Consider the following 15460-nt stretch of genomic DNA (forward strand, 5'->3'; position numbering starts at 1 on the left):
TACTGTTTTTGTTGGCTCTTTACATTATTTAGAGATAGTTTATTAGTTCATTATCTGTTTATTATTATCTGTTTATTAGATTGTTTGTTAGAAGGATAGGTCTCAGCTGTAATGGTCTGTTATTTAACAGTCCAAACAGCCTTTCCCAAGAATATGAGGGATATGAGGGAGGGATTTGTACTTAAGTTCTCTTCTCCACCAGGCTCCTTGTGATCACAGGGGCTTGTTACATACTCCCCCGCACACTTCCTGCTAAAGTCCTGCAAAACCCCAATGTCCTGTTTGCTATCCCTATTCGCTATGCTCTGTTTGCTATGCTCTCTGGCCTTCACCTCTTTTGTAGAGAGTAGTTTACACTGGCTGCCGATATGTATTTATTCATAAATTTCTTGTATACCGCCTCCTCCAAAGACTCTAGGTGGTGAACAATAGCAATGATTTAGACAGGTATGAAATATGGAGGTCTTCATCCAATGTGCCTAACAGACTCTTGGTTTATTGGTGGATACCCGAATTAGGGCCTTTTCTGTAGCAGTACTATCTCTTGCTCAAGGAAATTTAGGTTGATTCCTTCACTTCTTGCTTTTCAAAGGTTGGATAAATTTCTTTCACTTTTGGAGGGCCTTTCTTATGGCAACTGAGCCACCATAATACAATTCAGTATCTACTAATCCAGAGGTCTTCAACCAGAAGGTTGTGACCCAGAAACAGGTTTTAGCATTGCTGCCACTACTATTTTACCATGGTTTCCTGGCCCTATGGGCAAACTGTCCAGTCCTCCCATCACTGCTATGGCTGCACTTTCTGCCTTCTTTCTCTGTTTAAAACTAAGCACATGATTTTATTACATGACTTGGCCACATTCTTTTAGACTGGAGGGAGAGGAGAAGGCCACAGCAGCATGGAATCTAGAACAAGAAGAGAAGAAAGGCAGAGAATCTACTCACTGCTGTCAGATTAAATGCCTTGCTGCTCTTGAGCTCCATGTGATTGGCCTAGGCCCTATGATGAAAGCAGTGTGCTTTTGCTTGTTTATACTGCATTTGGGCTATACTGCAATGTGTCACTTGGCACTGCACACTGGGCTTGCTGGCTGGTAGGTGGTGGCAACTGTGTGCCCACCTCGCCCCAGTGCACCTTGGGCTTTTAAAATGAGGGTTCAGGCAGTACTTAACTCTGTATTTTACACCTGGTGAAGGTGACAGCAGCAGTGTGCTTTTGCCTACCCACACCATATTTTGAGCCACTACCAACTTAACTCCCCATCCCCACATGAATTGTGTCATGTTTAGAGTTACGTTTGTCTTATAAACTTGATGAAAGATGGCAATACACCTGCCTTGTATTTTGTACCAGGTGGCAGTGGTGCTGTCCTCCTGTTCTTTCAGTGGGGTCTGGCCTAGTCTGCCCCAAAGCTGACAAACTAGTCAAGGACAAGTAAGTTGAGTGAGATGGGGGCAGATGAGAATGAGGATATGTGCAATCAAACATATGCATTTCTACTCAAAAATAAGAATCGCTGAGTAAAATGGGATTTGTTCCTAGATACATGTGTGTAGGATTTCAGCCCTGAAAAGGAAGATAATCCCGCCCCCCACATTATTGGAATGAATTCCTAACTTGGCTGGGTTCACTTGGACTGATATGATGAGATTTTGATTTAGTGATGACTTTGTTTATAATGAAAAAAATAAAAGTAGGAAAATAGGTCCAGTGTTATAGGTTGGAGTTAGTGCTCTGCATGAATTTTGTGTTCTCTGCCATGTGTTCTACAGTTGTATTAGAAATTGTGAGTCTCAGTGTTTGCCATCTGTAGAATAAATAAATTTATTCTCTGAAATGCTTTCATGCATAATTTGCTTCATATGTGTGTTTATACATGCAGCTGTGCTCAGGTAATATGCACTTTTAGTTCTTTGTGATTGGGACACAGCTGAAGTCTGGATTGTGTAAGGATGATCTGTATTTGTGTTACATTCATGGAAGTATTGCTTGGTGGCAGGGAACTTTATCTGAAGCCAACTTTTTCTATGGTCTCTGTCCCTTCAGCTGCTTGGCTTTGCCCCGGGTGCATGGCTTTTCATAACATGTCCCCAGACTCTGCCCATGGATGCATGAGAACTCATGGAAGTGAGTTCTGTGTAGAGATGTGAAGGCTTGCGTGGTGGGGTGGGCATTGTTTGGCAGAAAGAAAAAAACTCTGTGTTTCTGTTTTCCCCCCTCTCCAGGCCTTCATATCTCTAATATGAGAGCCAGCATAGCATAGTAGCTAGAGTGTTGGACTAGGAATGGGAAGACCCAAATTTGAATCCCCATTCAACCATGAAACTCACTAGGTGACTCTGGGCCAGTCGTGTATCTCTCAGCCTAACCTACTTCACAGGGTTGTGAGTATAAACATAACCATGTTTCTCTGAGCTCCTCAGAGAAAAAAGTGGGATATAAATGTAATAAATAAATAAAATCTGTGTTGCAGGTTCACCTGGTTCAAATGAACCCAGCAAAACATAAAATTGATCATGAACAAACTGGCAAGGCCACACATGCACTTTCCTCATTCCCCTAGTGTACCTGGATAATACCAAAGACAACCACAGGGCTCTGTAGTTGCCAGGAGTCGACACTGACTCAACAGCACACTTTACCTTTACAAAGCTTTCATACAAAAGCTTTCTGGTTTATGCCACAGTTTCCCATGATACCTGGACCAGGAGACTGTGGTTTTAGTTATCGTAACTAGGATGTCAAACCATACTTCAAAATCTTAATTTGTTGTATTGACTTAAACCAGAGTTGTAATTTAAGGCCCCAAAATTTACCTGCCTGCAACATTCTTTTACATATCTGCTTCAGAGGGCTTACCCTTGTTGGCAGGGATAATTTTAAACCTTTTATTTATTTTTTACATTTATATTCCGCTCTTCCTACAAAGAGCTCAGAGTGGTATACATGCTTATTTTTATCCTCACAACAACCCTGTGAGATAAGTTAGGCTGAGAGATACATGACTGGCTCAGAGTCAACCAGCAAGTATCATGGCTGCATGGGGATTCGAATTTGGGTCTTCCTGGTCCTAGTCCAACACTCTAACCGCTATGCTATAAAAATGACAATACTGCAGGCAGTGACAGCTTCAGCTGTGCTTAAAGTGCTAACGTGCCCTCCTTCTCCCTCTCTCCCTCGCCCTCACCCTCTCCCTCCACCATGAAATGACCCTGTGAAGTAATGTAGGGTTATTTCAGCACATTCTGTAGGGGGGAAACAGTGATTAAGCATTTGCGAAAGGCAGCTGGCTTAAAACATAGCTTCGTGTTTGGGACATAATGGTAAACTCGTTTAACAAACCAGAAGCTTATGTTTCAGTTGGGCTTGCAAGGGAGCAGAAGGAGGAGGGTATGCTTACAATCCAACTATGGTTATTTGAATTGGATTTGTAGGTGGGAGCAAGGGAGAGGATCCTGACCGGGGCGGAGCCACCATTGGGCAAACGGGTCCAAGAACCCTGGAGCGCAGCGCAGCCCGCATCTGACGTCAGGCCCGGGGGGGGGGCATTATTATGGTCCAAACAGGGCTGCGCAGCCCCATTTGGAGCCGAAATCGGTCCGCGCTGCGTTGGCAGCGTGGCTGGAGTGACTCTTCCTGCCTTAAAGGCAGTGAGAGCTGCTCCTGGTCTTGCTGCCAATGCAGTGAGGGCGATCGTTCTCCCTCCTAAACGGGGCTGTGCGTCCCTGTTTAGGAGAGAGATCAGCCCGCGCTGCCTTTAAGGCAGGGAGAGTCGCTCCGGCCAATGCTGCCCAATGCAGCGCGGGCTGCTCTCCCTTCCAAACGGGGCTGCGCAGCCCTGTTTGGGAGGGAGACCACATCCCCCATGTCTGATATCAGACATGGGGGCATGGCTAGCTGGTCCCCTGCGTCTGACATCAGATGAGGGGGGCAGGGCCAGGGGGCGCCACCGCCGCACATGGGCCACTGACAGCTTCCCTACGCTGTTGAACATGACCCCAGACACAGTTGGTTGCAGTTTCCCCCATCTCGATATTCGTTCTGTTTGCAGCCTGTTTATTTTGTCTAATGAAAGTCTGTGATAACAAAAAAGGTAAAAACATAGCAATTCCTAAAGTAGTTCTTTTTTTCTGCTAGTTGACTGCATCAGATGATTCAGCAAAAGTGAAACAATGTATCTAGTCAACCTTCGTGACCTAATGCTTTTTGTAGGTTGAATGGATTTTCTGAAAGCAGAGCACTCTTAGCATGTTTATGTTTCCTAGTACAACCAGTACAATGGTGTGTGCAGAAATTGTAGGTGAAAACTAAGTTACATTGTTGCTTTGTCTCCCCTTCCCTGGCCCATTATAATTTTCTGTTTTGGTCTCACTTGTTCAGGCCAGTGACTTACCGGGAATACAAGGAGAGGACACTGGAGGTAGCAACTCATGCCAGTGGATGGAGCAAGGTATTGGCTGTCTTATCTCTACTTGAAACTAACTAGATATTCACTGCAAGTTGTTACTGCCAGTTTGAGACATCTGAAGTGCATATCTTAGCTGCTGGTCTGTAGTGTAATACACATCTTCCATGCTTCACCTGAACCAGAATATGAGAGTTGGTGTAGGGAGTATGTTGTGAATCTATGGGCTGGAATGCAATCAAAATAAGTTACAGAATTTCGCATCCTTTCACAGTATTTTTTAAAAGCCAGTTTCTAGCCTTTATAGAGTTTATGAAGGGGTGTGTGGTCAATTCTGGTGAAATTAAACTGGAGAGGTTGAACAACATTTCAAATACATAAGTATAAAAATACATAAAATAAAAAAATATAAAATAATAATAATCAGCTTGTGACAGCCAACAACCTGGATGCCTTTAAGAGGGGTTTGGATAACTTCGTGGAGCAGAGATCTATCATTGGATACTAGTCAGAGGGCTATGGGCCACCAACAGCCTTGAAGGCAGGATGCCTCTGAGTACCAGTTGCAGGGCAGGAGATAGGGCATGCCACTGTGTGAAACAGGATGCTGGACTAGATGGGCCTTGAGTTTGATCCAGCAGGGCCTGAACAGGCTTATGTTCTTACAACTGGCTGCATTCCTCCCTAGAGAACAAAAGTTGAACAATTGCCATTTATGCCTCTCTTGATCTTTAGGATCAGCTCCAATAATGTGTTCTGTGTGAGTCTGGTATTGAAAAGCATTTGGAACATGCAACTGATGTCAAATGTGGCAGCCCACTATCTTTTGGAGTGGCAGGAGTGTGCGAGACTTAATGCTCCATGAACTAGATTGACTCCTGGCCCAATTCAAGATGCTGGTGTTGATCCTGTGCTTAATAGCATGGCCCAGCAATTTTTGAGAATACTTCCTATATAAGCTTCCTTGCTTATTTTATTCTGCAGAAGCACGCCTGCTCTAAGATGGAAGTTGCCCCAGTACTGTTATCTGTGAAGGAGCAGGAACTTTTAAGTGTCCAGACACATGCACATGTGAATTTTAAATCAAGTGTGCCAGAGCCTTACTGTACAAGGATTTCAGAGACAAGAAAAATGTAGTTAATAAGTACTTATTGGTTTGCTAGCTCTCTGTATATCTGAGGTTAGTTTTAATGGTATATTTGATGCATTTTGCTCTTGGTATGACGTGGAATTGATTGTCATGGATATTCAAGCTGCATTGGATGTCTTGCTAATGGAAAAGTAGGGTGCATGTTTTATAAATATATGAAGAAGAATTCTGATATTAGCAGACTTGTAGGCAAAAAGCACTTCAGTAATAGATAGAAAAAAAGTGACATTTTATTTATTTATTTTGCATTTATATTCCATCCTATACCTCATGATCTCAGAGTGGTTTACAAACAATTAAAACACATTAACAACATTTAAAAATTCTAAAACATAAACATATAAAACCCAACTGAACTATTAAAACATAGTGCAAGAGGACAACCCTACTTTGAGCCAAAGGCCAGAGTAAAGAGGTACATTTTCACCAATAGTCGAAAAATGTGTAATGAAGAAGCATGGTGCACCTCAGCAGGGAGGTCATTCCATAACCTGGGAGCTATCACTGAGAAGGCCTTCTCATGTGTCCCCACCCCTTGAACTAGTGAGGGAGGCACCACTACCAAGTGGGCCTCTCCAGCTGAACTTAATAGCCAGCAGGTCTGTATGGGAGGAGACGCTGCTTCAGTTATTTGGGCTCCATGTCGTTTAGGGCTTTGTATGTCAATGTTAATACCTTGAATTGGACTCGGTAGCTAACCAGCAACCAGGTCAACCCCTTTAGGACCGACGTGATGGTCCTTAATAGTTAATAGAATATTTTAAAACCTGTTGGTTCTGTTATGCACCTACTAGTAAAAAGTTAGAAATGTTGTGGCTACACATTTTGAGACTCTTCTATATTGTCCTTATTCCTACATCCTCTCTAACAATAAAAGCGCTTATAAAGAAAACACGCAAGACTGAATCTACAATGAAAGCAATCTATTTTGGAATTATCTTTTAGCCAATGGATGTTTTTCTTGAAAATGTGCCTTTTAACAGAAGAATCCGATAGGAAATTGAAAGGATTGCATCTTCTTTGCTAAGCAGCTGCTGCACAGACGTTCCTAACAGAAGAAAACACAGACTGAACAAACAAGTCAAGTGAAATCTTAAGGCGTTTTTAGTTGTCAGCAGGGGAATAAAAATGGCATTTGCTTTCTTGACTGCAGATTTCATCCTAGTTTCTTCTAGTTTGAAAGCAACTTAATAGTTGTAGCTGGAAGATAGAAAATAGTTTTTCTCATTTTGAAAAAAACCTACTCATTCTGATTGTCTATACGAAGTTATCACCCTTAATAGCCAGGGCTGGGATCCAAAGAACTTGTTATCCCAGTGGAATATTTGACTTTTGTCTTTGGACAGCTGACCTCATGTACCGTATATCAAAATGTTTTTGAAATTCCCCTCAGTTTCAAAGCCATTTCACCATGTACTATAGGTAGCTGCTGTTCTGGAGGTTGTGGGGGGAAACGTAAAGCCTTCTTGAGCTCATGGAACTAGCTATACAGTTCTTTAAATCCTCTTCTGTGTCTGTATACTGTGCAGCCTTAGACTAGAACTCTTCATGGATGGAGATTGTCCTGTTTTGTGTGGTATGATCGTGTTTCCTTGTCCTAACATTTTGACAAAGGGCAGATTAAAAATTTCAATAAACCATTCCTCCAAAGACCATCAATAGGAATTGCCTATTGACAGCTAGAAGCCCACCCTCTTCCTTGAAAGTGTTGCTGGATAGTTTGTGTAGGAGAATCAGATGTGTCGTGCACCAGTTCAGAAACATTAGTTTAAACATGGTAACAGATTCTGCTCAGCCTGTTAAGGATTTTTTTTAGGCATTCATGGCTCTAGTTTTAGCAGCTTCTCCTAAACTTAGCAACTTAGCACTGAAAGCGCTTTTGTGTAAAGAAGCTCAGAGTTTGAGAGTTCATATATTTGTTACTTGAGGGAATATAGTACATAAGAACAGCCCTGCTGGATCAGGCCCAAGGTTCATCTAGTCCAGCATCCTGTTTCACACAGTGGCCCACCAGATGCTGCTGCATAGGCAAGTCCACAATTACTTGGAGTAGTGGCTCTCTGCACTGACTGCACTTAACTAATCTTTCTCAACGAATTTATCTATTTATTTTATTTAACATATTTTTATACCGCCCAAAACTTACATCTCTGTTGTTGTTATGTCTCAACAACTAATGCTGCTGTTTCTCCATAAGTTTTACTCTTCACTTTACTTGTATTAATTGAAGTGTGTTCTAGTACACAAGAACTAAATTGGGGCCGGGGTGGGGAGTAATCTGGGTGAAACAAGGAAAAAAACCCTAAGATTTCAATTATTTTAAAATATATTTTTATGCCGCTATTCATGTAAAATTTTCATATTGGCTTACAAGTTAAAATAAGCCAAACTAACATGCAACACAAAAAACCAAAATAATCATGAAAGTCCTTGTGATACAAACATTTTCACTTCCCTTTGGAAAAACAGGAGGGAAGAGATGGCTGTATGAGCCTCTCTTGGAAGAAATGTCTGGAGCATTAGAACTGCCACTGAAAAGAGACTTGGAACCTGGAGCAAGGCTTCATCTCAAATGCTTGCAGGGGGGAGCTCATGCAGGAGAAAATGTTCCCTGCAATAGTCAGGACACAAGCAAGCATAGGATAAATAAAGGTAAAGTGTGCTGTTGAGCCGGTGTCGACTCCTGGCGACCACAGAGCCCTGTGGTTGTCTTTGGTAGAATACAGGAGGGGTTTACCATAGCCATCTCCTGCGCAATATGAGATGATGCTTTTCAGCATCTTCCTATATCACTGCTGCTCGATATAGGGGTTTCCCATAGTCTGGGAAGCATACCAGTGGGGATTTGAACCGGCAGCCTCTGGCTTGCTAATCAAGTCATTTCTCCGCTGCGCCATTAGGTGGTCAATAGGATAAACAGGAGTAGGGTAATCTGAAGGCACATCACAGGTTACTGCTGAAGTTAAAAGCAGGTCTCCTCTTGTAGGCTGTCAGGATGTGAAACTGCCTGGGAACCATTTGTAAGCTGTCCTGAACCATATGAGGGCCAAGTGTAATCAATAAAGTTTATTTAACATATTTTTATACCACCCAAAACCTGCATCAATGGGCAGTGTACAATAAAAACAATACCAATTAAACAAAACCAAAAATAAAACATTAAAATTTAAAACCAAACATCAAAAACTAATAGAACTATAAATCTAATCTAATATAAATAATTTTGCATAAGTTACAGCTGTAATTTGCAGCTTATAGGCAGACTGTAATTTGCAGCTTATAGGCAGAATCCAGTCTAATAGGAGCCGACTTTGAAGAATGGCAAAGATTATAATGGTGGAACAGTGGCATAACATTCCAGTCAGCTTCATCGCAGGTCAACTGAGGAAGGGTTAACTTTGTAGCTCCAGGAGGATACCTCACTTAACAGATGTTATAAACACTAGTATTCATTTTCTTCCCTTTCCCATTCCTCTCCCCTCCTTAACTTCCCCATATCTTCCCCCACCCCTGACCATCCCTTGCCTCTTCTGTTTGGATTTGGTTTCTTGTAATGTCTTCCTTTTTAAAAAAAACCCCAAAACTTGTAAAACAATATGCTAAAAAGGGGAAAGGATTATTTTGGACTAGAGGAGGAAAAGAGATAGATTCTGTCTATCTCTTTTCCTCCTCTAGTCCAAAATAATCCTTTCCCTTCTGTCCAAAACGATCCCATTTTCAGAAAAGCCAGCTAGAAATATAAACCTATATATAGAATCAACTAGAGTAAAGCAGCAACTTCTAATGCACCATCATAAAACATTTTAAATAATTCCAGTTCTAGAGAGCCAAAAACAGTTCTAAAATCACTGTCATTTAGTCAATGTTGAGCCAAATAAATGTGCCTTTAAAAGTGCCAGAAGATTGATAAAGAAGTGGACATCCAGCTCTCCTAGGGAGTTCCACAAAGAAGGGGTGGCCATTTCTGTCATCATATCTGTCACCCCACTCCTGCCCTTTAATTTAGAACAGGGGTAGGCAAGATGTGGCTCTCCAGATGTTGCTGAACTGCAACTCCCATTACCCCCAGCCATAATTTATTACAACTGGGGATGATGGGAGTTGTAGCTCAGCAACATCTGGAGAATCACACGTTGCCTCCCCTTGATTTAGAGTATTGGTGGCAGCTGCAGCAACAGGAACAAGTTGTGTTCCTTCTTACAAGGGATGAGGAGTGATGGGGAGTTCTTTGTCTGGCGTTTGAGAATAGATTAGCCAGTCTAGTTATTCACTGGGGTTCGAAGGACTCAGCTTCTCCAAGACACTCTTCCGCTCTTCCAAAATCTTTAAATGGGCTATGCCACCTCTCTCATGCAGGTACTCTATATGAATGTGCATAAGATTAATGTTGTACTGCAATGGATGAAATTCAGCAGAAAACCCTATCATTGTGCTGGTGTTGTAATCCCTGATTGTGTCCTTCTGATTTTAAAGGTTTTAGTGCCTTTGGTGATACTTCAGCAATTCCTGGTGGAGCTGACAAGACGGGGCCAAGAACCACTTGATTCATTCGTGCATTTTGGCGTGACCTACCTGGAAGATTATGTTGCAGACTATATCATCCAGCAAGGTGGATGGGTAAGAACGCGAGCATCTGACTTCATCTTCCTCTTGAGTAGGCAAATTTAGATATGTGGTTCTCTCAGTATAACTGTGGGATTTAAGGTTTGTTAGAGGTTAAAAGGAGTCCTGTGTTGCTTCCTTGTCCATGACAAAGCATGTGCAGTTTCTTTAAGATAATACAGTAAATGGAACACAAGCAAAGGACAGTAGGTTTCTTTATGTTGTCCTTATTGAAAAATTCTCACTGATCTTCATGAAGGGCAAAGTGTATTCCCAACAAGGTGTTCCCTCTGGTCTTGCTTTTTAGAAGCAGATTTCAACGATGGTAGTGTGTGTCCTTTTTTTGGTGCTCTTTATAATATATTCAGCAGATAATTGTTGGGCTAACAATAATTCAATAATTGTCACTGTGTGTCAATAATTGTCATTGAGTATTGCCATTCCTTATTATTTATACCATTTTAATCATGAAGCAAATACAATTTCCTTCTATATACTCCAGCTGGAAATTCACATTGCTGGGGAAAATGGGTTCCGTTTGAAGAGTGCTTGAAAATGTGTCTGAGTTGGAATCCATAAAAAATATTCTGTCCTGCTTCCTCTCATCTTGGTCTTATGAGCGGATAGACTAGCTAGAACTGAGCAGGCATTCAGATTATTCCTTTCTGGGAGGTAGAATGCTGTCAGATTTAAACAGAATTAAACTGGGATTAGTCAAATGACACAAGTTTTTTTTATTGTGAAAGTAAAGCTGATCAGTGATTAGGAAGTCAAAACAGCATAAACCTCATACTAAAAGGATCACATTTTAGTTTTATATAAATTTTGCTTCTGAAAAAGGTACTGGGAAGTACTTCCTGTTTCTGTCACCCCATTCTGCCACTCCCTTTTTCTTAGGAGAATAAGTACATCCCCTTGACTGGTACAAATGGATTTTTTCTGGCTGCATCAGTAAATGTTTGAACTGTGGCTTTGTAAGCTTCACCTCTTGCTGAATGAACTGGGACTCCTATATCTGGTTATGCTTAGATTTTGATTGAAAGAAAATGTCTCTGTTTTTTCTTTGTGCAAACATGTCTCCTGGTGGTATTCTTTCCACAGTACTGCTTCTTTTGATGTACCAGCTAAGACAACTGTGTACCATTCCTTGACTTCTTCTCTAAAGCCTTTAATAGACATACTTGTTACAACACACAGCTGCTTATGAAAACATGCAGCATCCTAGCTCTAAGAAGGTAGGAGTGTTCACTATATGACGCTGTAGTTGGCTAGGCTGTTCCATGAACCATACACTTATCTATTCACTTCTAACCAGGCATAAAATTGGACTGACAGAAGCTGCATAACCAACAGGGCAGAGCTATTTTTGAAACTGTTCAGGGAAGGTGAGGAAAGAGTTGACGTGGTGGTTCTTTTTAAATTGAATAAATTGGGAGCTTTGGTATTCTTGATTGCATATCATTCAAACATCCAGTTTTGTGGCTGGTACTCAGTTTTGATTTGGTTTAACAAGTTTGTGTGTCAGAAACAGTGAGTGCATTATGTGAGAGTAGAATGTTTGCTTAGAAACGAATGTTTCATATTCAGTTAGAATTGTTAAAACATGGTAGTTTATTAATCAAAGAGTTTTTGTTGTATTGAAATATAGTTGCCAGATTGGCTGTCTTCTATACAGATTGGAACTCTTAATTAACAGTGCTGCTTGGAAGCTCAGAAAGTATAGATGTAGCCTTTGCTGAGCTAAAGTAATGGTGGTGCAGTAGGATTATCTATGATGCTGTCCCTAATGGTGAACTGAACCCTAGTGGTTGCAAACATTCTGGACCCAGTGAACTGTTTTTCAGTATGGAAATAATTTGGGTGAAATTGTTCATTGTGTCACATAGAATACTTATGGAAGTAAGATATTGGGACCTAAATATTTAGAATCCCTTAATTTAGCCTGTAATTGCCCAGTGTCAACATCATGAAATTGGAAGTCCGTGTGTGGGACCATTTGTGTCAGTAGTTCCTTTCTTTAAGTGGATTTTTACAAAAATGACACTGGTCAGAAATTTAACTATTGCTTATTCTCTGTGCATATAAACAATACTTTGAATTGTAAGCTGCATTCTGTTTCTTTACTAAGTGAGAGAGTACTATTTTGCATAACTGAATGTATAATGAAGATGATAAACCTGAGTAATGGCTGCACTTTTATTATAACTATTTCAACACAACTTTGAAGAATGGAGATACAATTGCAGTTTCTGTACTCTCTTAAAGTTATGGATATGTAAGTAAAAGCTACTGATATTAAAATGGTCACCTGATCAAGTTTAACATACTTGGATTTTAAGAAGAGGGGAAACTTAGACATAGGGCTATATAAGCAATATGTATAGCCCATAGGTAGCTATATGGTGGAGGTATCTTTAAATTCACTTTCAGTACACATCTCTATTCTTAAGAGCTTCAGGGATATTTAACTCCCTAGGATTTTGTAGACATAGTTTGCTGTCTTGATATTGCTTACAGTAACCAGAACAATCACGGAAAGCTTGCATGAGTGTTCTGGATTTTTAAATTTTTTTACCCAGTGGAAAACAATTTGCATCCTAATTTGGTAGCAGCTTAGCTCCACTGTTTGCCTTGAAGCTGTATTAGGGCACAAACAAATTGATGCGTGCAGTGCGCACACTCTCTCGCTCTGTCTGTCCCTCCCTTCATCCACACACATTCTCTTCCTCCCTTTCTCTCGCTCACTGTGTCTGCTGCATCAGAAGCTTCTCCTGGAAAAGTGCAGAGTAAGAACAGTCAGTGTGGGTAAGACCTTTCTGCCAAGGTAGTATCTAAAGCTTAAAGTGTCAGACTTGTTTTCCTTTTTCCAGCTTTCATCTACAATGCAAAGGAATAAGGATAAAAGATTGTTGATTGAAAGTTAGTATTCTGCATAGTCACTGGTCTGCTTGTACGGGGCTTGCTATGCCTATGCTTTGCCTTTGCATACAAGACCTAATTAATTGCCTCTGTAACTCTTATCCATCTGACTAATAAAAGAAACGCTTGCATCTGCAGTGTTCATTACGCTGCCAGTGCCACCTGCTTTGGGACTGATACTGAATTTATAGAATGGTTTGGAAGACAGTATATCTTTTCTCCTAGTTTGGTTTTGAGGTTAATTTTGAGTCTTGGCATTTGAGGTGATCTCAGCAATGTTTGTTTCTAAAACTGAATTTATAAGTAGCTGTGATTTAAATCCTGATGGTAGAGTTACATGAGGAAACCATATTCCCCACCTGAAACTAGATAATTTCATTACTGTTAAGCAATTAGAACCTTGGACCACTGTTTATACCCTGCTACTTTTCTAGATTGAAACAGTGTTGTTATACTTTGCTTGAGAAATCCCAATTGCCTTGTTCAGTATTCTAAGGATTTTGACTCTGGATGACAAGACAGAAATCTTGGTACTTTGTATTGTGTCATATTAGAAATATGCTTTGGGGGCATCTGGATGCTGGTGGAGAGTTTGTTTTGTAAGGTTTTGTAACGTGGAAGAAAACTTCATACCTTTGTTCAGAATTGCAATAGCTGAAGAAGTGAAGAATAATACAGGATAACAGATGGTGTGCGTGCGCGTGTGTGTATATGTATGTGTATATGTATGTGTACACACACACACACATATATATACATATGTGTGTGTGTGTGTGTGTGTGTGTGTGTGTGTATGTGTATGTGTATGTGTATGTATATATTTTTTCATCCTCTCTAAGGCATACCCATCACTAATCCCATGTGTGGCAGCTCTCGCGAGAGTTTTCAAGAGAGCTGTTGGCAAGGGGAGCGGAAAGTAGTGGCACAGACAGGCCTGTGGTCGAGGTGGGAAACAAAACAGCGGTGGGTGGCCAAGAAAATGGCGGTGGTGGGTGGGTGCGTGGGGAAAGAAAATGGCGGACGGGGCAGGTGGAGGGGGGAGAACTAGAGGCGCAGATGCTCTGCGCCCAGCTAGTTTTAAGATAATCATTGTTGGGGCATGTAGAATGATGCTAGCTAGATCTTTTTTCTTTATTAGAGATGACTGATTCTTACTTCCCATCTTGCTTGAAGATGGAATACATTTAGCTGTAATCAGATTATGTAGTCTGGTATATTAAATTGCATTTGCCATGCAAAAGTTTCTGAATGAGTTAAGGTTTCTTGTGTAGGTTGACTACACAACCAGTCTGACACACGATGCCCATACTGTTTGCTTGCTTCCCTAAGATACTTATTTTTATTATATTTATAAATCTGCCTTTTTGTCCTGGGATTCCAAGGCTATGCACAATAAAATCATAAGATACATTAACAATAAAAAGCAGCAAACAAGTGTTCAGTTTATAAATGAACACTTCATAACACTTCAATACAGTGTTTAGTTTATAGGTGACGTGCTATTTGATGTCTAACACATCTGTTCTTGACTGCTGAAATGTTTTTAACATGGCTGGGAATTTAGTTTGTTCTTATTCGTGCTTTGAAATGCAGAATCACGTGTTGTGATCCTGCAATATCCATAGCACTTAAAGTTCTTTATAGCATGCCATCCCCAAGGCTCAGGACAGGTAACAGAACCATTAAAATTGGGCTGACAGATGGATGCATAAATGTTCAGCCTATGTCTGCTGTCCCACCACTTCTGTGTCTCAGCATCTTGCCTCCCAACTCTCCTGCTTACTATATGCCCCTCACTCTTCTTGAGGCTGCTCTCCATTCCTGCTCAAACCTGGGGAAACTAGTGCTTCTGTACGTGTATGGTTACAAGATGCTGAACATCGTGGTGTATGCAATAAATGAATGTGTGCAGAAACTCGGTTACTTCAAGCCAGTAATATTACACACATTTCTCAATCTCCTAAATTGTGGTTACTTCCATTTTTACTCAAGCTGTACCAGAGAATCCTTCAATTGGTACCCCATGATCCATAGAACAAGCTACTTTATGTCATGCCAGATACCAGTAAAGTTATGTGCTGAATCCATCCACATCTACAGCTCTGTCCACATCTGCCAGAGGCAGGGGTCAAACAAAGGTTTTGAGTGCAGCTTAACAGCTTTCAAGTATACCAGTAAATATGTAATTTATAACAGAAATCATGGGAAAGTAGCAATAAAGCAGAGGAACTCTTATAGTATACCAGATCTGAAAGTGGGGTCTAGAGGAGAAGTTGGCTCCCCTGGGAGCTAGAATGGTAGGAATGGATGGAGTGCAGTAGCAACAACTGCCAAGATGGGATAAAGGAACCGACTTGAGTTGGTTACCAACTCTTACTTGA

At 41.0% G+C, this 15460-nt stretch overlaps 1 protein-coding gene across 6 annotated transcripts in view; it reads left to right on the plus strand.

The window, feature by feature from the left end:
- The window catches only part of BCL2L13 (BCL2 like 13), an 80136-nt gene that overhangs the window by 41027 nt on the left and 23649 nt on the right, over positions 1–15460 (plus strand). For 4 of the 6 annotated variants that reach the window (XM_053251239.1, XM_053251240.1, XM_053251236.1 and 1 more), the window contains exons 5-6: positions 4384–4453; positions 10032–10175. In XM_053251239.1, coding sequence (XP_053107214.1) covers positions 4384–4453; positions 10032–10175 — 214 coding nt within the window. Of the gene's footprint in view, positions 1–4383; positions 4454–8027; positions 8211–10031; positions 10176–15460 lie in introns of those variants that run through there. The other 2 variants (XR_008307527.1, XR_008307528.1) reach the window with 2 other exon arrangements.

Source organism: Hemicordylus capensis, chromosome 5 (assembly GCF_027244095.1).
Source record: "Hemicordylus capensis ecotype Gifberg chromosome 5, rHemCap1.1.pri, whole genome shotgun sequence".
NCBI classification, from domain to species: Eukaryota; Metazoa; Chordata; class Lepidosauria; order Squamata; family Cordylidae; genus Hemicordylus; species Hemicordylus capensis.